Source organism: Pelecanus crispus, chromosome 11 (assembly GCF_030463565.1).
Source record: "Pelecanus crispus isolate bPelCri1 chromosome 11, bPelCri1.pri, whole genome shotgun sequence".
Taxonomy (NCBI): Eukaryota; Metazoa; Chordata; class Aves; order Pelecaniformes; family Pelecanidae; genus Pelecanus; species Pelecanus crispus.
In genome coordinates, this window is record NC_134653.1 from 30,991,460 (window position 1) to 31,018,007 (window position 26,548).

The window sequence follows — 26,548 nt, forward strand, 5'->3', positions numbered from 1 at the left end:
GCATCCCTGCCACCCCATATCCCTCTAACCCCACATTTTGTCCCAGCCATGGGGCAGGTAGGGATGTGTCCCCATGTCCCTGCATTGGGACAACCTTTCCCCTTGGAAGAGCGTGCTGGCTTTTATCTCCCTCTTGCATTTTGCCAAGGGGCTCTCAATGAGCACAATGAGCCCATTCTGCCCCAAAGTCAACCAAGACTCCCTTTTTTTTTTTTTAAAGAACTGGGAAACCACAGGATTGTTCCCAGGGAGCGAGGCACATTCCTTGCTGCAGGAGGGCGGCAGGAGACAGGGGCCGTGCCGAGGGCCAGCATCCGGCACACGGGGTGGTGCCGGGCTGAGGTACCGCAAAAGCAGCCTTGTGAGCGACAAACCAGAGCAGTGACAACACATGGCCTGCTCTGCATTAAAAAAAAAAAAAACAAAACAAAACCACCAAGCAATTGCAGACAGATATATCAGAATGAGCCACTTATTTTTAAATGTGGTTTTTAATGTTTTAATTTAAAACACCTTAGGTATGAAAATAGGCAAGTAAGGTTTCTTGGGTGGTTTAAAATCTTAAGAGCAGGCAAAGTTTTCAAATGTGTTTTCTGTTTGTTTTGGAAATTGATGGAAACACTCCCCTGGAAAAGAGCAACCACCAGAAGGCATGGGAGAACACGGTGGCCTGAAGCACAGTGGGCAAGCCATGCCAGATCATGACAAAACATTTAATTATCAAACACTGGTGTGCCACCAGCTCCCAGCAAGCCAGCTCACACGCTCAGCCTGCAAATCCTCGAGTAGGCGAAACCACCCACGCTCTCTCCATGACCCACACCTCTGGCAAAGCTCAGCCGAACTGTGCCCCACGGGATGCAGAAGCATCATCCCCAGAGGGCACAGACCAACCCCTGCATCCCTGGGAGCTTCCCCCTCACCTCTGCATCCCAGCTACGCTATCCCCCTCCCAGGTGCAAACCCCGAGGGTGTATTTACTCTCTTTTAACAAGAGTACTTGGCCAATCCAAGGGTTGAATTCTTATAGAAGACGCCCCAAAATTAAGACTGTTCCTCTAGAGAGAGCTTAAAAAAAAAAAAGCATTAGTCATGACAGGATGCGAGCAGATGCAAGCCCTGCTAGCACTGGGTCTGCCCTTCCTGGAGCGGTGGCACCCAGCACCCAGCCGCTACTTGCTGGGTGACACCAGCGTATTGCCAGTGCCCTCTAGTGCCTGCCGAAGCATCCCGGCACCCCAGAGAAGAGGAACTCGCACAGACCGTGAAATGAAACTCCAACACAGCTGTAGTTTGTGGGCAGATACGCTGCCCCACATTTGTATACCGCACTGACATACAGACTGATCTGCAGTTCTTACATAAAAATTAAGACCGAGGCAACGTTTCCCTCTAAATCCTGTAAAGTATTAGGCGAAACTATACATCTTCCAAAAAAGTGCAGCCCTTCCAGTACCAGAACAGGATTCTCTCTCCAGAGAAGCCACCGAGTTCTCTGCAGTTAAGCAGTCTTCTTCACTCTAAGATTTCAAACACAGTCGTGACAGGACACAGGCTGCCGAAACACCCACATCCCAGTCGTGTAAGCACTACAAGAGTGGCTGTACACACACGAACAGTGACACATTGTGCATAAGTTGTGCGTATTTTACAGCTTCATTTAGTAGTGCGCAGGATCCTACTAATAGCTAGAATAATTGCACTGCAAATTTAAGTGGAATGAGAACAAGCTTTACAGTCATTTTAGGCGTTGTTTGCTTTCTTCTCTGACTCTTCTTTGTTTGGATCCTGCTTCAACCTGTAATCAGCCAAGGCAGCCTTGATTGCGTCTTCAGCCAACACTACAAACAAAACAAGACGTCTTAAGTATTTCAAGGACAACAAAAAATTGTTTAGAACAAAAGATGCTGTAAAAAGAGCAGCCAGCAGTGACCACTGCTGCAGGTAGCACCAGTCAGCATCTTAGAAGTAGAATGTCAGAATCCAAACACTTACTGTCAGTCTGCTGACCTACAGAGTCCAAAAGATGAGAGAGATCTGAAAACTCTTAAAATAACCCTGAAATCTGAACATAAGCAAGTCTCTCTTGCAGGCCAAGATTAGCTGTTCCTTGTGCAGAACCTTTTATTTGGAAAACAATATTCAGAAGCATCTGCGCTATTCCCAGAAGTCTCCCTCTCAAATACAAGTTTGTGTTTGAACTTTCACCATTTGGTCCTTTACTTACTAGAGCAGTGCAGTTTGACTGGAGGAAGGCAGAGTTCTTTAGCAATATCCGTGTTCTTGATTTTCAACGCTTCGTCAACCTGAAACGCAGTTAGTGTCTAGTCACTGGTCATGTGAGGTACAACACTGCCTACAAAGGCATTTGCTGTAAGAGTGCTTTAAGGCTCCAGAGCCAACAGAATCCACACAGAAAAATATCTCAACTGCCAGGGGCAGGATGTCAGAATTAAGGAATGTCTCAGACCAAGCAGTGGTGGGAATGAACCAAAGCATACATGTTACAGACTCAGTGCCACTGACAGGATTGTTCTATGCTTACCTTTTATCATAATATAGAAATGCCTTTCTTGTCTGTCAGAAAAAAGAAGTATAAATAATCTAAAGACACAGCATAACTAAACTTTTTTCATAATTGATCATGGGCATGTTTTTGCTTTCTGGATAAGACACAAAGTACTTCCCTGCAGATTAATAGGGGTTCTTGGAAAAGGCAACTATTACTTTAGAAGCCAGACCACTAACAGGGTTGACAGTCGCTGCTTTCTACGCTACTGTACCAGACTGCACAAAATCAGTACTGCGATTCCTAGGCCACCATTTCCTACGCACTCCCAACAGAGAACACAAGCAGGTCTGAAGCTTTAAAGGCTTTCTGCAGTGTCACCTCTGACTCTGACAGGCACCCTTACCGTTTTTCCTTTAACCCACTCTGTCGCCAGCGAACTTGACGCAATCGCCGACCCACAACCAAAAGTTTTGAAACGGGCATCCACGATCTTCCCGTTCTCATCCACTTCCACCTGCAAGAGCGTCAGTGACACCTCAGCAGCCTGCTCGGCTCCACCAGGCCCCCCATAGCCCCCCCTCTCAGGCCCAGACAGGGCCCTGGCTTCCACCGCGCCCTCGGGAGCGGGACAGGACCTGCCCGGGCCCCAGGGAACACTTCAGGGCCGGGGGTATGAGGGAAGGCCGCGCCGCACCCCTGAGGGGAAGGGGGCGGGTTGGGGCCGTGCAGCAGCCCCAGGCGACCCCCTCCCCCAGTGCCAGCGGGTCCCCAAGGTCACCTGCAGCTTCATGACGTCGCCGCAGGCCGGTGCGCCCACCAGGCCGGTGCCAACGTTCTTGGCGTTGCGGTCGAGGGAGCCGACATTGCGCGGGTTCTCGTAGTGATCCACCACCTGCCACGGCACCGCGTCACCAACAGCCACCACATGTCCCGTCCCATCCCGTCCCCCCACATCCCCTCGCCCCTCACCTTCTTGTGGTAGCCCAGCCTGGCCGCCGCCTCCCCACGTCCGGGCCGCAGCAGCGCTGCCCCCGCCACCCTCAGCGCCGCCATCTTAAGCTTGGCTGCGGGGGGCGGCCCCGCGCCGCCCTTTTATAGCCTCGCGCGGGACGGCCACGCCCCCGGGCCCGCCCCCGCGCTGCTGCGGGCCTGGCGCCGCCGGGCGCCCACGCTTTGCCCCGCCGTGCGAAGGGGGCGAGCGCTGAAGGGCCACTTGCGGGAAAAAAAAAACCGCGCTGTCGCTAAAACGATAAATAAACGTTGTTTCCAATCACGACGTAGTTTCTATCGCGACCCCCGGCGCATGTACGCCGCCACACTCAATATGGCGGGCGGGCGGCGCCGCGCGCGCCCCGGCCCTCCTCGGAGGGTCCCCTGACAGCCAGGCCCCGGGCTGCCCGCGGCGCCGCCTGCGTCTCAGCCGGGAAGACGAGGGGTCCGGCCCCGGCGGCGCTCACCGCAGCGCGGCCCCGGTGCGCGGCCGAGCGCGGGATCCTGCGGGCGGCGGCTCGCCCCTCCTCTGGCAGCGGTCGCCCGGCGGCGGTGCCCGGCGGCGAGACAGGCGCGGCGGGGACAGCCCCGGCAGGCGGCGGAGAGCGGCTGGCTGCGAAGGGAGCTGCATAAGATGGCGGCGGCGGGAGCCGAGGCGGCTGCGGTGGCGGCGGAGGAGGAGAAGCGGCTGCCGGAGGGCGACCCCGAGTCGGGGGGCGACTCGGAGGATGAGGGTGACTCGGACTCGTCTGGTGATGGCGAAGATGAGGAGAAGGAGAATGAAGCCGAGATCCAGCGGCTGGAGGAGCAGGTGGGGCCCGCCTGGGCCGGCGGCGGCGTGGGGAGGGGGCGGTGGGGCAGTGCCGCGGCCTCCGCCCGCTCCCGGCTCCTGGCCCAGGGGAAGCGGTGTTGGAGGCCGGGCCCTGCGCGGGTGGCCCGCCCGCCTTGCTGTGAGAGACGCGCCGGGCCCGGGCGCCCCGCGGCCACGGCCCTGGCCCCAAGAGCGGCCCCGGGGCTGTGGGGAGGGCTCGTCCCGGAGATCCGAGGCCTCCTCTCCGGGAAACCTCGGAGTGGGGCGAGACCCGGCCTTCGTGGGGTCTTCCTTCTTGTGACTGCGTGCTGGAGTGGCTGTGGCGGTAAGGGGGGAAATCTATGGCTGCTCGTGTAGTTTGATGCTGGGAACTGTCAAGATGTGAATGTTTGGAGTCTGAAGTGGAAACTAGGCGTTTTGGGTTTTTTTGAGAGGGAAGTTGGAGATGAGAGCCCTAATAGTTTGTACTCATTAAAAAAAAAGCTTTGGTAGCTGTATCGGTGTTTTTTATTGTCTTTGAAGAGATTAAACCATGTTTGGCTCCCTTGAAGATGGCTCTCTTCATTTAGCACTCCTGGGTTTGTTTCTGCAGCCGGTAGCTGCTGTACTCCTGGTGCTGGTATTTGCACTGCTGAGCAGTAACCTTTAGAACTGTAAGCTAAGCTCTAAGCTTAACTTTAAAGCTCTATTAAGCTTGGAGGTGTTTTTTATAAATGTCTGCTTATGACCTGAAAGCATCTTGCAAACAATAGTGGAGTTTAGCACAACTCTGTGCAGGAAGGTAGGTGTTGTCTGGGTTATGTGAACATATGATGATGTTTGTATGCCCCAAAAGACAGTATGATGTTCTGTTCTGCTAAATGGTTTCTGATTTCTTCATGTCTGTCACTCAACAGTGCTTTTGAAAAAAAAATTTTTTTTTTTTTAAAGCTTTCCATCAATGCTTTTGACTATAACTGTCACTTGGATCTGATAAAGCTTCTGCGCCAGGAGGGAGAGTTGGTAAAGCTGAGAAGAGCTCGCCAGAAGATGAGTGAACTCTTTCCACTTACAGAAGGTACAGAGCATCTTCTGCTCACGTTGCAGCCAATGCTGCTTAAGCATCATCCGCATAAAACACCATTGTTTCAGTAGTGAAATAATATGTTTGTGCCAGGCATCAACAACATTATTCCAGTCCAGAGAAACCTAAAAGAACAGATTTGGGACTTTTTAAATTATGAATGCTGCTGGTGTTAATGGCCAGCATGGAGCTTGGCCTCTGGCAGATGCAGGGTAGCAAGCCTGCTGCAGGAATTCGAGTTCTTGTCACTTGCAACTGTGCTGTCCTGCCCTGTCCTCTGCCAGAGGCTGCTGTGGTAGAGTGGAACTGCTGTGTGTGGGTGTTTGTGTGTGCCCAGCGACTCCAGTCGCGGGTCTGTCTGTCTGTTAGCTGGGGGCAGTCCCTGCCAGGATGCGACCTGCTGTAGCCTGGGGGCAGGCATATGTTTGCTTGTGCTGCCTTTGCTGTAGGGCTGGTAACATACAGCTGTGGGATGGCAGCACTGAAACGGTTCCAGTCACTTAGTCAGTGAATGTGACTCAGAGCCCAGACAAACTCCTGCCAAAAGTTAAATTTTGCAATACAACGTTGGCAGAAGTTGCAGGTAGCCCTTGAAGTGGGTGTTTCTTTTTTTATTCATAACACAGAGGCGATGTAAATATTGCAGAGGCTGCTCTGCCAGTGTGCTTTTAGCCTTGGCAAGGGAAGGTTTCCTTCTATGCACGTGGAAACTTGCAGCCTCTAAAGCCGTTTACTGTTCCTTGTAAAAGTGTGAGGAAAGGTGTACCTCTGGATGGCTCTTTGGTTACTGGTGCATACTGATCCTCTGCCCACAGTACTGATAAATTGCTGCTTGCAACTTCTGCTCTCTTTAAATAGACGTGCGCTTGTTTAGTACTAATTTGAAAAGGTGTCTCCCGAACTTTTATTTTAAATTAATTGTGAGTACTTGTGGAGGCTAAAATTGCTCCCTTCTCCACCTTGGCCCTCTTCTGTTTTTAAGTCTGTTACCAAAAACTCTCATAAAAAATTCAACAAGTGGATTTAACTTACTCTTCCTGAACATTGGTGATGTATTCGAAACTTCTTCCTTTCAGAAATTTGGCTGGACTGGTTGAAGGATGAGATAAAAATGGCTTCTGAAAGCTCTGAGCGAGAGAAAGTTTATGAGCTGTTTGAGAGAGCTGTGAAAGACTACATCTGTAAGTTGTTAATATGTGCTATAAAATGTATTGTGTTGCATTCAGGTTATGGCATTCTTTTTCTAGGAAAGTCTCTTCCTTCTGTTATAATCCAGAAATTAGATCAAAAATACTAGTGCGAAGTGATCCTCAGTTTTTCTGAAGCATTGGAGTTAAAGGCCATTCAAAGGCAATGCTTTAAGTACTATTGCAGTCTTTAAGATCTTCTAAACAAATGTTGTAAAAGGTTTTAAGTGCACATTTCGCACTTCTCTAATCTCCAAAGGCAGCAGGTACTGCGTTCAGTTAGGGAACGCTTTCTGCATTACCCATAATGGGTTCTTTAGGTCGCTCTTTGAGGAAAGTGAATGCTTTTAAAAGGCTCATTTCTACTCCTGTCTTCTGTGTTGATTAGTGCTGTCTTTACTGCCATTTCCACTATATGATAGCTCTTTCAGAACATAGTTACCGTCTGTGAGATGGTCGTCTTGAAACCCTACAAAGTAGGTAAGGGTACCAGGCTCTGATCGTCCTCGTTAAAAGTGAGGGAAGTACATGGCATCTTGTCTTTCCATTTCTCAAGAGCTGCCTGCAGCCGTAGCTTAAAACTTTTAGCTTAAAGCACTGAGTGACAGCATGCTCTTCGGGTATTGTGGTGAGGTGCTGAAAACGTGAAGCCTGAAGAAGCAGAGAGGGCTTGTTAGCATTGAGGTGAATCCCTTGCAGAAGCTATATACGAAGTGTCACATTACAGCACCAGCATAGCTGGCCTCAGAGGGTGTTGGTGATCGTTCAGGAAGAAGGAATGGAGAAATGAAGAACTGAGAGAGAGTATCCTCTGGATCTGCTGGATGGATTGCACTTGGGGTTTGGAAAGACTTCTTCTGGAGCCTGAGATGTGCAACCTGACATCCATTGGTTGGATAGTCTCTGCTGGGGGTCCCTGAACCTAATTTACTCAGGTGCTGCTATTGGTGGGAGAGGTGCCAGGCAGCTAACACGGTTCTAGCAAATCCTCCTCCTTCATAGTTGTGCTGCTTAAGCAGTTGCTGAACAGGCAAGTACAGGAGCCTGGAAAGAGAAGAAGGACCTACTTTAAGCTGAGTTCTGTAGAAGAGCGACAGCTTTGTGGTCCCAGCTCTGTACATGTGCTGAAGAAAAGTCAGGTTGCTGTTAGGGGGCTCTTGATGCATCTCTGATGTAGCTTGTGTACCAGGGATGGCATACAGGAGTCAGTCTGTGTCAGTAATGACCACAAGAGTGACTGCCTTCAGAAGACAATTGTAGCAGCTGGTACTGAACCAAGAGCCTAGAATAAAATATTTTTCTTTACTACATTGGATGGTAAAGAAAATAGTCATGTGTTGGTCTATTTGTGGTGTCTGGGAAGCAGAGAGATGCCTTTTTATCTTTGAGGAGGTTAAGTCATCTGTTTCTCATAACTTTGTTCAGGTCCTGAAATTTGGTTGGAATATGCCCAGTATTCAATTGGTGGCATTGGTCAGGAAGGAGGAATTGAGAAAGTTCGCTCAATATTTGAAAGAGCATTAACTGCGGTTGGACTGCATGTGACAAAAGGAACAGCTTTATGGGAAGCATACCGCGAGTTTGAGAATGCCATACTGGAAACGGCACAGGTAAGGCCAGTCTCCTGGGCTCTTGTGAGGAACAAGTTGAGTAGTTTCGGAAGTCATCTTGTGCTGCCCCCTCATCAATCTCTTCTGAGAAAAGAGGCTGTAGTGTCGCACAGCTGTTTCTTTTCAGCTATGGAAACTGACCCTTTGGTCTGGGAAAAACATTCTGTGTATTGAGATGATATAGTAATGGATTTGTGTTTAAATAAGATCATAAAATCTTATATCCAGAAGCAAAGTTTCAGTTTGCTTCTTTAGCTTGAACTGACAAGAATAGCTTTAAATTGAGTAGCTTCATTAAGAAACAATGTTCTTGCCAGTGAATGTTTTTGCACATAGTCAGTCATGTTTGTATTTCCAGACTGTATTCTACTCCAGCTTTTAACTCATTATTTCACCCTTTTTGTGACTTTTGGATGATAGTATATTATCCCTGGAACATACTGTTGGACATCTGGGAAAGATACCTTCACAAGGTGGCCAGAATGTGAATATTTCTATTTTTTTTGTCATTTGCTACATAAGATATGGAAGTTAAAAGATGTCCTTGCCCATAGTGGGGGGTGGTGCTGGAACTAGATGATCTTTAAATGTCCATTCTAACCCAAACCATTCTACGATACGCTCTAACAAAGGAGTAGTGGGAGAACATCCTTTCATTGACAAACAGAAAGCAAGCTGGAAGTTTTAAGTCATCTGTGCACACACCAGGGATTTATTGAAAAACTATTTGGCAGCCCAGTGGGTTTGTGAAATGGTATGATCACATGCAGCTTACTACTACTTTTTTTTTCCAGGTTATTTCCCTATGCATGTGTCAGCTTTCAGTGGGGAATGCTTTTCACATTCATCCAGCTTCTGAGTCTAGCAATTTCCAAGTTTTTAGCTTTCACAGCAGTGACCTGAAATGCAATTTGGCTGTGTCTGTTCTTCAAGGATCATGTAGTCATTTGGAGCCCAGACCCCCAACCCATAAATAATACCCCATCGTGTTCATCAGCTCAGGCTTGAGGGGACTGATTAAATTTCAATCCTTTTGTTTGTAGCCAGCTCCTGGCAGCGTTCCATCGCCTGAGCAGCAGCAGATGCTCTGCAGCCAGCTTGAGAAGATCCACACACTGTTCAGGCGCCAGCTGGGGATCCCGCTGTTAGGTAAGAGCCGGTGCACTTGCAGAGATGGCATGGATAAGCCATGTTATGGCGATCCAGGCATTAGTCATGATTATTCTTATGGTAGAGCCTCACAAACTGCAGCTGTAGTATTTGTGAATTCTTTCATCACTGACATTTGCCTGTCTTTAGGGCCTCCTGAATGATGCATAGATCCCTTTTGTTCAGAAATACTCTTACTAACTGAAACTTGGTTTGTCTGTTTCTTCAGTACTTAATTTGAGGCTATTTATAAGTGATGAGTACAAAACATGACTGTTAGGAACTAGGAATTCAGCTGTGACAATCACTACATAAGAACCTTGGTTGGTAGGGAATAGTACATGCTGACAACTGGACTGTTAGAATTCTGCTATATCTGCTTCATTCTTTAAACTCCTTGAGTCCCTTTTCTTGTGGCTTTGCTTATAGGAGAAAGTTAAACATGGTTCTTTGACTTCTTCATTTGCATATTGAAAGAATTTGTGTTGGTCTCTTTTTTTTCTTTAAAGCCTTGGGAAAATCTTGCCACTTCGGTCTTCTAAATCAAAATCAGTAGCTTTAATATAACTTGTCCCAAGTTTGTGTTGTAGTGCAATGTATAAGATGAAGTGTCTGAACCCTATAAGCATGTGGTAGTGTGACAGTTAAGATACAAAAGTGTAAAGAGAAATACAAATACATTACAATCAAATAGAGCTTGAATGTTAATTATTTAGCCCAGTAAGTTATTGATGGGGTTTCATGTCTGTTTTAATAGATATGGAGGCTTCATATGCTGAATATGAGGAATGGTCGGAAGATCCGATACCAGAAACAATAGTAAAGAATTACAAAAAAGCTCTACAGCAATTGGAGAAGTGTAAACCATATGAAGAGGCACTGGTAATGCTGTTACTTATACCTTGCTTTAAAACTAAAGAATTAATTGCTTGGTGTGATTTACCCCCCCACACACACCCCAATGTTGTTATTTTTCTAGTCACAGAGGTAAAGCAGCTGTGGATTGGTAGGTGACTCTTCAGGCTGTGAGCAATGTGAGACAAGAAGCCCCACAACTGGGTGTACTGTAAACTATTGAATCTATTGACTGTGTCGGGCCACCTTAAGGTGCACATGAGTACTCTGGCTGTTTCTTCCAGCATTGATGAGCATGCTGGGCTGAGAGGAATAAAAAGCAGGGATTTGAATGGCTTCAGAACCAGGGTGGTATTTGGAGATATGTGAAAATTAAAAGCTGTTGATATTTAGAGGCCAAGCTCCTGTGTGAAATTTTGCATGAGACCTACTCTGAGTAACAGTTGAACTCTTTGAATCATGCTTTGTTCAGAAGATTTTAATTTTTTTGTATCTCTTTGTTTTATAGCTGGGTGCTGAAACACCAAAGCTAGCAGAATATCAAGCTTACATTGATTTTGAAATGAAAGCAGGTGATCCAGCTCGCATTCAGTTGATCTATGAGAGGGCTTTGGCTGAGAACTGCCTTGTGCCAGATCTTTGGGCACGCTACAATCAGTATTTGGTAAGGAAAAAAACTAGATGTTTGTGGTTTTATTTTCCTGTTTTTTTTTTAATCTTGGTGGCTGGTAAACGAAATGACCAGTGAGTTCTACCTCAGTCCTCTCCCTTAACCTTCAAACTCTTCAGAAACTGACTTTGACCTCACCTTTGATTTCTTCCTGTTTTCAGTGGTGCGTTTATTGATCAAGTGAGTATTTGCTCACTTCTTCCTCCAGTTGTGTGTTTTCTCTGCAGAATTAAACTGGGTGTGGGCATCAAGGCTTGCAATGTCTGGCAGAGTTGACTAGGTGTAACCAGCTGTACTGTAAGCCCTGACATTGTCTCTGGTAGCTAGTCATCCAGAGACATTGCTTCTGAGGATGTCCCTCCTTCTAGCTTTTGTAGGCAAAGCAGTTCAGTGCTGTCTGAATCACTGGGGAGCCTGCCTGTCCTTCAGGAGACACAGATAAATTAATGACAGTGCTTGTTTAAGGGCTGCCAGTGCTCTCTTGAGTATTTTACAGTGGAGAACAAAGAACTAATTTCCCAACAAGCCAAAGCAAACCCAGATGTTTAGTCTGTATTTACGTGTGGGCTAGTTAGTGCACTTTGAAAATCATATTGAACTTGAGAGGGAGAATTTTCATGTGGACAAGACAAAAGGGTGGTCTATTAAGAGATCAGTGTAACTTGCTACGGGAGACTTATCTAGGCTGTGTTGCTGTATCATGTCTTTATCTTGCCAGCTTGAGACAGCAGGTTGTGGGTCGAACAGTGCCTGCCTCCCTTGAGTAGGCTGTGTGCGAACCCTCTTTCTTGTATTCTTTCCTCCCCTTTTCTAAACATACTACGGACAGTTGGGGAATTTAGTCGGTGCCTTTATTATATTTCTCATTGGCAGAAAATACCTGACTGGCTTGGTTAGAAGCAGACAGGTATTGCAGACTGAATATGACACGGAGTTCTTGTTTGTGTTGCTCCTGAGCATATCTTTTGTTTTGAAGCTGTTTTTAGGACTGGGTTTTTAGGACTACAGAATTTAAAATGCCCATCTTTTCTTAGCTTTTCAAATGTAAAATGGAAGTACTGTTTTAAGGTGTTGGCTCTTTATAAGCTGGTATGTCTTGGATGGGCTCTCTGGCTAATAGAAACTGAAAATTTTGTTGTATGATTATTTCAGGACCGGCAGCTGAAAGTGAAAGAGTTGGTCTTGTCTGCTCATGACCGTGCTGTTAGGAACTGTCCCTGGACAGTTGGGCTGTGGATTCGGTACCTTTTGGCGATGGAGAGGCATAGAGTTGATCACGGCATTATTTCTGGTAAAGAAGGACCATCTCGGCACGACTTCCTTGCACTACAGCACTACTCTGCACTCTGAATAGCGTGTGACAAATGGTGACCTGTAGGATGCTGTAGGATTTGTTTTCATCCTGCTGCAACAGCCTTAATGCTGAGGGAATGTACAGTAGCGTGCTTCTAGGGCAAAGCTGCTTTCATTCAGCAGCTTCAGTTCTGAGCAAGCAATTTACTTCAGCTTTGCATGAACATTACTGAATTAAACTGGCTTTTACATTCTCTTCCTAAAGTGGTTTAGCATATGTAAGATTCCTTCTATTTTCCTGTCTTTCTAGAAATGTAAGGTGTATATACTTCTTTGTGCTATACACTGTAGCTTGCTAATTTTGTCAATATTTGAAAAGTAAATATGTTTGTGTGGATGTGTTTTCCCCATTTCTTTCAGAAATGTTTGAAAAAGCTCTGAATGCAGGTTTTATTCAGGCAACGGACTATGTAGAAATCTGGCAGGCATATCTTGATTACCTGAGAAGAAGGGTGGATTTTACGCAAGGTATATATGATACATGTGTGAATAAATATTTAAACTGCTTTCTATGTACCTCTCTGAAACAGTGGTATTACTTTTTAAAAAAATTTAACAGTAGTTTCCTATCTTTCACAAAAATTACTTTCTGGCCAGTTAGTGTTTATAAAATATGTGAACTTAGTTGGTTTAAAGCAGCTCCTTGCTGACAGAATAGATTGTGCTGTTGCAAAAATGCCCTGCCTTATATTTTAGGTACTTGATGTTTTTGTTTATTATGCATGTAGTGAGTTGTACTGAAGTAAAAAACTTTGGCTACCTGCCACGCCCCCCCTGCCCAAAATGAAATTATTGTGGGTGTTAGAGAAGATATTTCAGTGGATGGGAGATGAAAATTAAATTATTATTTTAAGGCAATTCTTTCTTTTTTTTTCTAAAGACTCAAGTAAAGAACTAGAAGAGCTGCGGTCTGCATTTGCACGTGCTGTGGAGTATTTGAAACAAGAAGTAGAAGAGCGTAAGTTAAATCATCCAATATACTGTTTTCTCTTGTTCAAAATAATTTTTATAAGACTAGTTCTCCACACAGTATTTAACTTGCCTTTGACATTTTAAGAAAGCTACAGATAAACACTTCATCTACAATGTAGTACTTGTTTAATAAACACTTTATTTCCAAGAGCCATTCACAAACAGTACGTATTTTTATTCACAGGATTCAGTGAAAGTGGAGATCCATCCTGCACCATCATGCAGAACTGGGCAAGAGTTGAGGTGATATTTCTGTCTGCTGTATTTAAATTGCTAGACTAGAGGAAATTGCTCGTTTTAACATTCCAATTACAGAATGCAATCCTCTTGTACTTTGGCATTTTGTCCTGGTAACTTCAGTGAGTAAATTTTTCTTCTTCCATTCCTGTGTCTGGACTGGTCAAGTACATAGTGTAGCTTCAGCCTTGAAGCATGACATCCCAGGAAAGAAACGGTGTTCTTTTTGAGAAAGTTGTTGGGACTGTTAGCATGTTTATACTGCTATGACTGCAGTATGGTACAGAGATCTGTGAGTAACTTGGTTAGCGGGCTAGCCACAGTGGCTTGGAACTGAACACCAAGTCTTTAAACTCCCTTGAATCCTGCCTAATTTAGTGCTGCCTACGCTACCTAGTTTCAAACTAGCACAGGTATCAATGTGCTGGTACAGTCACTGCCTGCGAGTGGATGTTTTATTTTCCTTCCTTTGCCACAGGCTCATACAAATCAGGATAAGTCATGTTACTTTTGTGCTATAATTTCTCTGGGCGTAATGCATGGGATGGCTTGCCAAAGTCACACATGTTGTAATCCTCCTGCACAATGTGGGCTTGAATCTGAATTACTTACTTTCTGTCTGCTTAGTGGAGGGATAAAGAGGGTACATCCAGGTGTGATTCAGCTTATGCTGAAGCAGTTCTAATAAGTCAGCTGTCTAGCGTACTCATGTAGCGCTACAGTTAGATCAGGTGAATCCCGCTTGGGTGTCTTAATCCATTTCCTCTCTTCCCCTGCTCCCTTTCCTAAGCACTTCTCTTATGCTGAGAACTGACTTTGTGTTTAAGTGCTCTATTGGGTACATTCATGAATAATGACAAAAGAAAAAATTCAGAAGCAACTATCTAATTTTTTTATAATGACTGAAATGAAATGTATGTGGGAGCCAGAAACCAAGATTGATGCAACCGGTGGGCAGGGAGATATTACCCAAGTAGTAGGATTGCTTTAGGTGTTCACTTTGATCGCTCGAAGGAGCAGGTGGGTCTGTGTGCATCATCTGTGGTGGTTTCTTGTGTTGGGGGTGGGGGGAAGGCAGGGGGGTAATGGTGTTGAGCAAACAAATCTGAATTATGTTGAGTACTTTTGATGCTGTTTCAGGCCCGCTTATGTAACAACATGCAGAAAGCCAGAGAACTCTGGGACAACATTATGACTAAAGGAAATGCTAAATATGCTAACATGTGGCTGGAGTATTATAACCTAGAAAGGTAAGAGCCTGGCTGGTTGGAAGAGTTAATTAACTTCTTAGTTTCCTCATCTGTGTGAGACAAGACTTAGATGCTTAGCATGGGTATATTTCATATGGGTTTATAATATGCTTTTGAGGTTCTTAGAGCAGCTCTGCAGTATATTGCAGAAGTATTACAGCAACAACGTGTAGTATGAGTCTGCTGGGGAAGGAGGGAAAACATTTGAGTAGAATGTAGTTAACTGTCCTGTTTTGTAATCTTGATGTGGAGGATTGGCTCCTTACTGCCGTGGTTTCCCTACTGCAGAGCTCATGGTGATACTCAGCACTGTAGGAAGGCCTTGCATCGAGCTGTGCAGTGCACAAGTGACTATCCAGAGCATGTCTGTGAGGTGCTGCTCACGCTGGAGAGAATAGAAGGTAACTAACTGCACGTTGTCTCATTTTACCAAGTCTAGTTAGTGTACAATGATACAGAGTGAATTTTGATCTAGCGTTTTGTGTTCTGGTGAAGGCTTATTTTCTTTCCACTACTGTAGTATACACAAGCAGCTCTTTTTTCTTCTTTTCTGGCCTGACTTGGAGCCTGCTGAAATGACTGGGTTTTTCCATGCTTTGTTGGAGTGTTGTATTATAAATGAGAGGCTTCTGCCTGCTTGGGTTTTGTTTTCTTTTTCTTTGAAGGCTATTTGCTATATTTAGAATTTTAATGTGTAATGGTTAATATTAAGAGCAAGTTCCATGAACTGATTGACTTATTTTTCCAGAATTGTATTTTCAAATTATGGGAAAGCTAAATAGAAGGCTTTTTTTTTTTTTTTTTTAATCCTTTAGGAACATTGGAAGATTGGGATGCAGCTGTTCAAAAAACGGAAAACAGATTAGCTCGAGTTAACGAACAAAGAGCAAAGGTCAGAACTTTCTGTGAACTACCTAAGCAGTTTATAGGAAATACCTATGTTAAGGTCATGCTTGTCTGAATGTCAGATTTCTAATGTTGGTTCCCATAGAGAAGCCTGAATTGTCTTAAAGCCTCAGAACTATTGATTTTGGTTTAAAACTATGGTTAATGTCTTTTGATGCTTTTTATCTTTTACCTTTTTACCATTGGATGGATACAAGAGTATCGTGCACTCCAGGAATGCTACCAGAGCAAACAATTGAGATGTGCTTTAAATGATGATCCCATTAGTGCTGTGTTTCATGGAGCTTAGGAGAAAACCTGCCAGGTTCAGCACTCTAGAAAATAGCATGTAAGAATGCTCTGCAATCTGCAGTCACTAGAAAAAAATCTTCCATATTTGTAGGCTGCTGAGAAAGAAGCTGCTCTGGCAAAGCAAGAGGAGGAGAAAGCTGAACAACGAAAGCAGGCTCGGGCAGAAAAGAAGGCTTCCAAAAAGGCTAAAAAAACCAGGATTGGAGACAAGCGCAAAGCAGATGATGATGATGATGGTGAATGGGGACAAGAAGAAGAAGGTAAAAAAAAAAAATACTGAAGCTTCAGACGTCTGGTGACAGGGTTATCGGTTGCCCCCCTTCAGTTAGAGGCAGATGAGGAAGTGCCATTGCTGGTGTCTTCAGAGCTGCTGTCTGTTCAGGGTCTCTTTCTCCTAGGAGATCTTTGTGGTAGTGAAATGAAAGCAAGACTAAATGGTTTTTTGATCACCAGAAGTATGTGTTTATAAGAGCTTCTGTAGCGTTTTTTAGGCTTTTATTTCAGAGAAATAGTGATTTTTTTTTTTTCTTTGTTTAAAAAAAAAAGTCACTTTCCTAACTCATCAAATGATACTCAGGCGTGTGTCTAAATTGGGTTATTCAGTATTGTAGCAGTCTTCTGGAAGGTGGTAAGAGAAGACTTTAATAGATTGCTGCCCCTGGGAATTTTGGGAGCTCTTACATTTTTGTGTTTTACTTTAAAAAAAAAAAAAAAATCCCATTAGGCAAAAAATGTGAATCAGTAGTTGTAACTGATGAAACAAGGGGAAAAAATATCCCTGTTGCTTTCATCTAAATACTTGCTGTCTTAGACAAATAATCTGTTGTTACTCATTCTTAAAAACCTGAGGGAGACTTTTATTTTGTGTCTTTAAGACCTGTCACTTTATTTGTGGTTTCACATGCCATTTCCAAACTCCATAGTGGTATTGGAGGACAGCTTAATTTCAATGGTGAATGAAATGGTGTAATTTTTTTCTAGTAAGGCTTTCAATTTCATTAATCAGCAGAGCAGCCCAGCAAGAGACACAAGGGAGATGGTGATGGTGTACTTCCTGAAGAAGACATGGAAGTAGAAACTGGGCTGTTTGGAAGAAGCGGACCCGAAAAGCCAGATCGCCCAGCGAACCAAAAGGAAAAGGCATCTACCAGTCGAAAAGACATCCCCAAAGTTTTACATGACAGTAGTAAAGATAATGTCACGGTCTTTGTCAGCAACCTTTCCTACAACATGGCAGATCCTGAAGTGAAACTGAAAGAGCTCTTTGAGAGCTGTGGGGAGGTAGCAGAAATCCGTCCAGTATTCAGCAACAAGGGGACTTTCCGGGGCTACTGCTACGTAGAATTCAAGGAAGAAAAATCTGCTCTCCAAGCTCTTGGCTTGGATCGTAAAGTTGTGGAGGGAAGGCCAATGTTTGTTTCTCCATGTGTTGACAAGAACAAGAATCCAGACTTTAAGGTAAACTTTTTTTTATTCTTTTAAGTAATAGGTTGAACAGCGGGACTGCATAGGAAAGCTAGCAGAATATGTTGCTTCCAGAGGGCTTGCATCTAATTAATTCATGTTTTGCTAGTTTGGAATGGTAATGTTATGTCTTTAGCAGTGAAGCTGTTTTCTGGGAGTTCTTCCATTTTATGTTACTTTGCCATAAACCAGCTTGTTAATGGTGTGAGGTACCCAGGTTCCTGTTTGAGCATCTCAATCTGTAAAGTATCTCTTTGGTTGAGTCATACAGCTGTGGGCATTTATTACACAACCCACTGGTTCTTGTTAATGGTCTGTACTAGATACCAGTTGTAATGCAGAAAGCCACTGATGATACAGAGTTATTGTACAGAAAAAACTTAATGGTTCAGATAGTGACAACTGAGCAAGAAGACATTACCAATGGCCCTTCTCACTGTGAAGGAGACATAGGTGTTGAGAAGCGTCTCGGTTCTTACACTAAGGACTTGCAAGTAATTCTGTGCCTGTATGTTTATATGCGAATATCTTTCAAAATACTGCTCATGACTTGAAGGTTTTTTTTGTATCACACAAACACGAAGTACTCTGATAAGCTTTTGGAAGTGTAATAGATTGAAATCCTTGGAGTCTCTGACTGGTTTGGTATCTAACAGTCTTTTCACTTCTTCAGGTGTTCAGGTATAGCACTACACTGGAGAAACATAAATTGTTTATATCTGGTTTGCCATTTTCCTGCACTAAGGAAGAGCTGGAAGATGTGTGTAAAGCACATGGGAATGTGAAAGACATTCGTCTGGTCACCAACCGAGCTGGAAAACCCAAGGTAGGCATCTTTAATGCACTCTTAAGAAATCCTTCAAAAAGAAGCTTTTTGTGAGGTTTGGATACAAAAAGTAAGATTTGTATTTTAAAAGTTGCCAACCTGGCTTGGCATTAAAACTTGTAGGAATGCTTGGATTTATACAGCCCAGTGTGCCTTTGTGCCAACAAATAAGAATTAGGAGGGGAAGAGGAATTTTTCCAAAATACTTCTTAAATTGCACAAGAAAAATGTGTGATATAAATGGGATGAAGGGGAAGATGTTTACAGCACTTCCAGTATAGTAAAAATAGGCATTTAGTAAGTCTGCAAAGAATATTTGCTTTTAAAAAAACTGACTGGATAGGGTTCACCTGGTATAACTGATTCCCCTCCTTCCTTTCTATAGTTTCCTGAGGCTACTGTTCATAACACCTGCTGCCATAATAGATTTGCCAGTGAGAAATGAGCCACCTCTCTCTGACAGGGCTCATTATTTCTATCCTGGAATAAATGACTCCTTGTTAAATAAGAGACTCTAAACTAGCTGCTGCTCTGCCAACATTCTACCTGACACCTCAGTCATGTCTGCATGTTGGGCATTTCTAATAGGTGCCATCCTGGTGCTGATGTGCATGTATTTTTAAAATGTATTTTCTAGCTCTTGGCAATATTCCAAGTATAGTTCCTGCTGCAGGCATACCTTGTAATGAGTGCTTTCCATGTGTACCCCAAGTCTTGCAAGCCATGCTCTCAGCTTAGTCTGAGCTGGGATTCTGCCTAAAGTAGAAATAAATGTACTTTGAATGTTATATAAAATCTGATGTGTTTCCTGTGAAACTGGATAATCCACGAATGCAGCTTAAGTGTTTGAATGGCATTTAGAAGAATAACAATAATAGAACTGGGAGGTGATGCCTACTAGCTGGCATACGCGCTGTAGGAGCCTGCCATAGCAGATGCTGGGGGGGGCCCTTCTGTCCATTTGCTGGAAATAAGACCCCATTTCTGACGGTGCAGCTAGCAGCTGTTACTTCATGAAGTCAACATGGATTTGTGTTCTGCAAAGAACGCTTTTGTTACCAGTCTCTTTAGAGACGGTGCCTGTCAGTTCTGTTAGAGCTGCTTAAGATGGGGTTTACTGCTCTTGAAACCAAGGTGGCCACAATGGCCCTATGTTAGCAGACTTGATTCCTTAGGTACAAGTTGTAGCTTAGTGAAGAATCACAGGCGAGTTTGTGTGGATCTTTCTGTTCAGCTCCATGACTGATTCATCTCTTCTTCTGCCATGAATCCAGATCTGTCCTGTACTAGATTCGGCCTGGATATACATATAATACACATTCAGAAGTGAAGACTTGCCACTGATGCAATACTTCATGAGATTTACTTTACTGGGATCTTGGTTTTCTTCCTTTTTTTTTTTTTTTACCTCTTCCACAAATTAGGGCATTGTGAATAAGAGTCAAGAAATGCAGATTGTAGACTTGTGTGGATAAGAATTTTTTAGCTAAAGAATACTAGGACTTAGCCATGTTTAGGTCTGCTTTCTGTATGGTTTTCTTATCAGTTGGCCAAATTATTAGCAAAAGCTGTCATGCAGAGGAAGAAGCACCAAAACTAATGTAGGTACCTCTTTTCCTTACTTAGGGCCTGGCCTATGTGGAATATGAAAACGAAGCTCAGGCCTCGCAGGCTGTGCTGAAAATGGATGGCCTGACAGTTAAGGAACATGTCATCAAGGTGGCAATCAGTAACCCACCTCTCCGAAAGCTGCCAGACAAGCCCGAGGCAGGCAGAGCCTCACAATTTGCAGTACCCCGACAGGTTTATGGAGCGTAAGTATTAGTGAGGGAGACTGCTTGGCAATGCTTAAAAAGAAAATACTGGGTTTCTGTGTATGCTACAATGTAGGAAACTTCTCTAGAATGAGAGAACATTTAAAAGGTGCTGGACTATAAAAATCTGGGTTGCTGCATTGATGAGGAAAAGCAGATTTTTCTTTACGTTACCAATAGAAACAGGTCTGTAGTGACTGAGAGTGTCAGGTGTTAGACATCCCGTTGGATCTGATGTTAGCACCTGAGCACTAATAACTTCCATGTCCTCTCGTTCTGGAGAACCAGCTGTTGTTCAAAGCAAGCCTTAAGGCTGCTCTTTCATCTTTAGCATGCTCCTGCTGCTTACCGTTGCACTGGCATTGTATTGTACCTGCCCTATAGATAAACATGCAGCTGCAGTTTCTGGGGACTGTTGGGCAGTTGCTTTCTGCCAGGACTTGGGTATACTGTTTCAAAGGGCACCCACTGAAAGCTTTGCACTATTTATTACTAAAACAAATGGCAGGAATAATATTTAAAGCAGTGTTCCTCATAGTGAACAAAGTCCTCTTTGTTTTCCCCAAGCTAAAACAGTATTTTCAAAGAGCACTAGGATATTTTTAAATGCCACTTTTTGTTCTCCAGGCGAGGGAAGGGAAGGACACAGCTTTCAATGATGCCTCGTGCGTTACAGCGCCAGAGTAATCCTGTGGCTAAGGCTGAGAATGGGATGGTGCAGAACTCACCAGCAACTTCATCCGAACCCCCCGAGGAGCCTAAAAAGATGTCCAATGCTGATTTTGCCAAGATGCTACTGAAAAAGTGAGCAAAAAGTCTGCAATCAGCGTGTCTGGTAAAATGTGAAATGCCTTTATGGAAGCCATGTTGTGTCCTTATGCTAGCAAGGAGAGAACGCCAGTCACAATCATGTGTAAATACTGTTCTGGACTACTGCATTCATCGAGATCAGTGTAGGGTGGTACAAATCCAGTTTCTTCCTCTGTTTCTAAGAGCAAAGAGTCATACTATGTTCTGGTAAAATGGCATTATATTGGTTCCTCATATTGAGGGTAATGAGGGGGGAAATACTTCCTGTACAGGTTGGATGCCACATCAGGTTTTATGAATACTTTACAAATATTTCTCTTTCGTTAACGGATGAGATGCAATGTGAAAGCCTAGTGATAACCTTGTCAAGCTCCACTGGTCAGTTCAGATTGTGATTGCAGTCATTCTCTCTGGCAACGAACCCATTTTACACCCAAACACACACACACACAGGGACATTCATCTCCTTCCATTAAGAGTTAAATGGCAGATGCTAGTAACTTCACCACAATGGCCTATTTTAGTATTGGGAGAGTTTCTATACATACGTGTGTATATGTATATACACAAATATACATATATATGTATTCAGTTAATGTTCTGTTCAAGTTGACCTGTTTTTTATATTGTGTATTTGTAAAAGACATTCAAACTATTATTTTTAAGTGTCATAAGATAATACTTAGATCTGGTAATTTTTGTTTCCCATAAAAGCTGTACATGCTGTTGCTGAGGACCATTTTTTTTTTTGGTTGTTGTTTTTGCTAGCTAGCTCATATGTCTTTTGCAGGTGGTTTCTGTATGGTTTTGTACAAATGTGAAGTGCAAGCTGACGTTCCTTGGTTTATTAAACTCAAGTTCTCAAAGGTTTTCTATAAATATTGTTGCTTTTGTTTAAATGTGGGTGTTAGAATTGCACTTATCCTATGGCAGCTGGGTAATACTGATGTACCTCGCCTCTCAGGTGTACTGAGAATCACAGTGTCACTTACAAACCTTTAAGTAGCTTATTCCATCTAGTATGAATATCCTGAAACCACTTCAGTAGTCACCTCAGACTTTAAAATAATCTGGTACATGATCTTGGATAAAAATGTTGCTGCTTGTCAACTAAAACAGCTGCTAACTCTGGAAGTCAACACGTGCAGGGGTTGAATGTGAGGGGGGACCCCAGTACCGAGTTCACTTGTGCAAATAAACACTATTTTCAGCGCTTACATTCTGTGCTGATTTGACTTGGCTTTACTTTGAAATGATGAGTCTGCTACATAGCTCTGAACCACCTAACAGCGGCAGTTGTGGTGATACAGCAAGGGACCAACTTGTGTCGGTGCTTGTTCGCAGGATGGTGTGCAGCCTCTTCTGTGCCAGGCGCGTGGGCTAGCCGTCCAGGATTGTACTGATGATACAATGGGATTGTATCTGAAAATCGGCTTAGAAACATTCTAATAACACTTTAATATGAAGCTTTGATTTGTGGGGTGGGAATGCTAAGGCTGGCCTTGCCCTGATGCCTGTATGTACATGACACTAGCGATGAATTAAGTTTCCTTTGGCTGCTGGGGTTGGACTTGCTGCTTCAGAGCCCTCTGTGACGCCCACGCTGCGGTACAGTTGCACGCAGTTGAGGAAGCCAGGGTGTGTGCCATGTAACTTGCTATTCCATGAACTGACCTGTGACTACTTAGTTCACTGCAGCAGAAAAGTGTTTTGAGACCAGCCTATTCCAAACAAAGACTTTAATATTAAAATAGTTTATTAATCTGTTACTAAAATAACATATTTTTTTCCCCCCCAGAGCTCTAAAGTGCAGAGTTTGTTTATACTCACCTTGCGCTAGAAAAATAAGCACACTTTGTAAGGACAGAACAACCTTCCTCATTTATTGTTTGCTTTCCCTGTCAGCAGTAATCAGTACATAAGCATGGAGTGGTGCTGTAGCATATAGGCAACTCCCAGTCTTGTCCTGTTGTCTGCTTGTATAAAATGTGTCCTAACTACCTTGCAGGTAAGAGAGAGTTAGAAGGGAAGAAACTTAACATGGGCCTGGGACAGTCTAACGGCTTATGCTGTTTTGCAAAGGGTTGAAGCTTAACAGCACTCTAAACTGGATTGAATTGAAGTTTTCTGAACTTAGAGGTGTTGGGATCAATTATGCTGTTACACAACTGGCAGGCAGGGGTGTAGGGAGCTATCCTTCTCTGCTAGGCTGCAGGTGCTCTTACTTTAAAAGCAAAGATAAGGTATGCTGCTTCGAATTGCACAACAGCTTCCAGTTTCTACGCTAACTGCCACTGCAGCACAAAAAGGCCTTGTGTGATTCCTGATGCATTTATCAGAGTAATAACATGACCTAGTAATTAATTGTGAAAAGTTCTCTTGTGCAGATTGAAGAAACTTAAGTTTTTTGCAAACTTGCTATACACATTCTTACCAAGTTGGCACAACTGATAAAGGTTGTCTCAGTTATGTACAATAACCTTTTCTGCCTACAGCCCTGCAGAAGCAAGCTCTTTTCAAACCCTGAACTGAAATGTATAAGGACAGTTGCAGTTTCCCAGTGATCCTGCTTGATGAGGTGGGGTCCAAGGCAAGGCCTCAGAGCACCAGGTAGTCCTAACACAACAAAAGCACCTCACAGTTCTGTGAAATAAGTCAGAGAGCATTTCTTCCCTTGTTCCAGTTACATCATCTGTAATCTTAAACCAAGTACTTCCCACTTGTTGTACAAAACTCACCCTAGGAAAGGCAACTGAAAGTGAACATGCAAAGTGCTACTGAAAACAGACACGAGAGGGGAGAGATGCCTTTGCAGAACTGGAGTTTAGCCTCCTTCCTGATCAGTACTGTCAAATTTGCATGACTGGCAGGAAAGAGTCTGCTTAACACAGCTGGGAGAGCACTGTTACTGCAAGGGTTGCATTTTTGGTTTTTTTTTAACAGGGAAGAGGTAACACAAAAGCAACAACTCAGTTAAGACTTTGTCTTGCCTAGCAGCTCCTTGACAAGGTAAGACAATGCAGCTGACCGACTAGGTGAGGGCTGTGATTGAAGCAGCTTCTCAAAACTGAATTTTAAGGAGAAATTAAATTCTTCTTCAGCTTGTTGAGCCCCTCTGACTCCTCTCCCCACCTCCTTCCAGTAGCACAAGCAAGTTATAGTGCACAGTCAACATCAACAGTTCATATTTCAGCTTGGCATAATGTATATAAATAAATTATATTAATTTAATCAAATGTAAGACACTTTAAATAAATGAAATGCTAAAGAGTGACACCTCCTGTCGAGTTATTTCCCAGCAGGAATACTGAGTGGCTTGGCATTCTGTTCTTCCACGCGTTCATTGGCTCCTGAAAGCCCACAACCCTCAAGTCTTGACGGGGATAGTTTGTTTGCATCCAGCAGTGCTACCATCTGCTTCAGGTAAGCCCACAGAGTATTCTGTGGTGGCAATAAGCAACATGTCCAGAGTTGTCTCAGTACACTTAGCAATAAAGCGTATGAAGGGCCTCACATCGCCCTCGTTGGCTACTTCTAAGACGTGGTAATACTCGGCCCGTTGCTCCTTGCGGATTGTGATGGGTGGGTAGCCGGCCTGCATTAGTATGAGGTTCATCAACAGGCGCGAGGTCCTTCCGTTGCCATCTACAAATGGATGGATATAAACCAACTTGTAGTGGGCTAACGCAGCAAATTCCACAGGGTGCAAGCTCATGGCATCTTCCGAGTTAATCCACTGCACAAACTCCTGCATCTGTTTCTCAACGTCCTGGGGATGCGGTGGTATGTGATGTCCTACAAACACCTGAGTAGTCCTGAACCGCCCTGCCTCCACCGGGTCAGCGTAGCCCAGCACTCTCCGGTGTATCTCCAGGATGTCGCTGATGGTTACGGAGCCTATCCGTGATACCAGCGTGGTATTGACATACTTCAAAGCCGCGTGCATGCCAATCACCTCGTTCTGTTCCACTAAGCTTTTTCCAGGAACAGCGTATCTGGTCTCAATGATGTGTCGTATTTCTGACAGTGTCAGAGTGTTTCCTTCAATAGCAACCGTGTGGTAGATGTGGTGATAATAGGACTCCTCCATCACTCGGCGCAGGGCAGAATTGCCTTTGGGGATTGCCATCACTTTTTTAACCTTGCTGTCAATAATGCTAAAATACCTCTGATCTATCTCTTCAACTAAAGGTAGTGTCCGGTCCCGATTGATCAAAGCCTTCTCGTTGCAAGGAGAAATGGTTAGTGCTTTGGAGTACAAATAGTCGGCTTGAAGAATGTCTTTTTCCTCTTCAGAAAAGATACCAAATTCATTCAGGGCATCCACGTAATCAGGGTCCATTTTGAGGGCGTACACAAAGAGTTTGTGGGCTTTCTCCCGCTTTCCTTGGCGCTTCATTTCGAGGGCTTGATTCAGAGCCGCTTTGGCTTCTAACTTCACTTCTGAAATGCAACAATAACAGATAACAGGGTAATGAGTTTACTGAAAACCTCTGGAGACAGCCACTGTTCACCAATATTAAATATAGCCAGTCTATAAGAACTGTAACAGAGAACTTGTATTCCAGCCTTTGCTGGGCTACAAGTGCAGAGGCTTATGCCACATTTACAGGCCAAGTACGCGGCAGCAGAGCTGTTCCTGGCAGGAAGCGTGGTGAGGAAGGATCTGTGAGCAGCACGGCTCAAGCTGGCTACAGGCGCGTGGCCATCCCGGCAAAACTTGCTTTGGCCACCAGGCTGCTTTGTGTGGGAGGACACAGAATCTTAAATACATTCTCTTGGCAATAATGCCAGTGCTCTTGCTAGAAGCACGGCTCACAGCTGCTAACAGCATTTCTATCCGTTTTTTTACTGAACTATGAAACATCTTCCCAGCAAGAATAGCTTTAATGCGAACAAAGATACAGTGCTGGAATTGTAATGATTCCTTTGAATGTTTTCCAAATTAATGCCCTGGCCAATAAAGGCAACGACTGCAGCCTGTCATTGCCAGAAAGGCTGTTCTATGACAGCCAGGATTTCAGGATTAATGCTGTGTATCCCAGGTTACTGTGTATTAAAACACCACTCCATATTCCATTTACTTACAGAACAGAACTTACTAATACCAAAAGCATGAGGAAAAAACTTCTGAGAGAATGCCAGCGCATCGCCCTTCTGCAGCATGGGGCAATGGAATGCAGTCGGGCTGCTGCTGGCAGCCAGGCTGGTGACAGCACGTCTGACCTCTGGGTCATTTACAGCTGATGTTAATTTGCATTTGGGCAGTGAGAGTTCATTACCATTACGGGGTACAGGAGATCATCAGGTAGGGGGTGCGGATCTCCAGATGCGGGCTGTTATTATACAGCAACTCAGCTGTTCCCCTGTGCCCGCCCGGGGACACTCTTACCTGGGGAGGCTTTGCCTTTCAGCACCAGCAGCTCCAGCCCATTGGAGGTCACGCTCAGTCCGGTCGTTTGTCCTGTGTATCTGGTGACCCCCGAGGAGCCCACGCCCAGTTTACTTTTGAGGAAGGAGAGTCCTTTGAGCACTGCGTGGCACTGGTCTTCCACAGCAGCCAGCGGGAGCAACAGCATCACGAGGGAGCTCAGGAGGAGCACGAGCACGGCCGCCCACCTGACGCGGACCCACAGGGTTATCCATTTCAGCTCGGGATCTGTCGCCATAGACACGAGATTCATCCTGCTTCCAGCGCAGACACGAGGAACATCTCATTTCCCACTGCTCCCACCTGGGAACAGAAACAGCTTTAGCCAGAGCTCGGTGTCACCGGGC

At 44.5% G+C, this 26,548-nt stretch overlaps 3 protein-coding genes across 6 annotated transcripts; 1 reads left to right on the forward strand and 2 right to left on the reverse strand.

Moving 5' to 3' along the window:
* Positions 1 to 1,289: 1,289 nt before the first annotated feature.
* ISCU (iron-sulfur cluster assembly enzyme) lies at positions 1,290 to 8,468 on the reverse strand. Of its 2 annotated transcripts, none has more exons than XM_075719174.1 (5): positions 8,430 to 8,468; positions 3,291 to 3,404; positions 2,916 to 3,026; positions 2,228 to 2,306; positions 1,290 to 1,841 (listed from the first exon to the last, which is right to left on the reverse strand). In XM_075719174.1, the coding sequence occupies exons 1-5, from the start codon at positions 8,466 to 8,468 to the stop codon at positions 1,744 to 1,746; spliced, it is 441 nt and encodes a 146-aa protein (XP_075575289.1). In that variant the 3' UTR covers positions 1,290 to 1,743. The 2 variants fall into 2 exon arrangements, with proteins under 2 accessions (XP_075575289.1, XP_075575288.1); XM_075719173.1 differs by lacking the exon at positions 8,430 to 8,468 and adding an exon at positions 3,482 to 3,565.
* On the forward strand, positions 4,137 to 24,158 carry SART3 (spliceosome associated factor 3, U4/U6 recycling protein). Of its 3 annotated transcripts, XM_075719169.1 has the most exons (20): positions 4,137 to 4,313; positions 5,244 to 5,370; positions 6,453 to 6,557; positions 7,989 to 8,173; positions 9,217 to 9,322; positions 10,080 to 10,204; positions 10,686 to 10,841; positions 12,000 to 12,138; positions 12,561 to 12,668; positions 13,081 to 13,158; positions 13,357 to 13,415; positions 14,550 to 14,659; positions 14,948 to 15,060; positions 15,475 to 15,551; positions 15,948 to 16,116; positions 16,863 to 17,314; positions 17,994 to 18,146; positions 19,773 to 19,960; positions 20,588 to 20,764; positions 24,070 to 24,158. In XM_075719169.1, the coding sequence occupies exons 1-20, from the start codon at positions 4,137 to 4,139 to the stop codon at positions 24,122 to 24,124; spliced, it is 2,859 nt and encodes a 952-aa protein (XP_075575284.1). In that variant the 3' UTR covers positions 24,125 to 24,158. The 3 variants fall into 3 exon arrangements, with proteins under 3 accessions (XP_075575284.1, XP_075575285.1, XP_075575286.1); XM_075719170.1 differs by lacking the exon at positions 24,070 to 24,158 and having other exon boundaries at positions 20,588 to 21,987; XM_075719171.1 differs by lacking the exon at positions 24,070 to 24,158 and having other exon boundaries at positions 16,866 to 17,314; positions 20,588 to 21,987.
* On the reverse strand, positions 24,138 to 26,548 carry FICD (FIC domain protein adenylyltransferase). The gene is made up of 2 exons (XM_009482772.2): positions 26,163 to 26,548; positions 24,138 to 25,213 (listed from the first exon to the last, which is right to left on the reverse strand). The coding sequence occupies exons 1-2, from the start codon at positions 26,452 to 26,454 to the stop codon at positions 24,138 to 24,140; spliced, it is 1,368 nt and encodes a 455-aa protein (XP_009481047.1). The 5' UTR covers positions 26,455 to 26,548.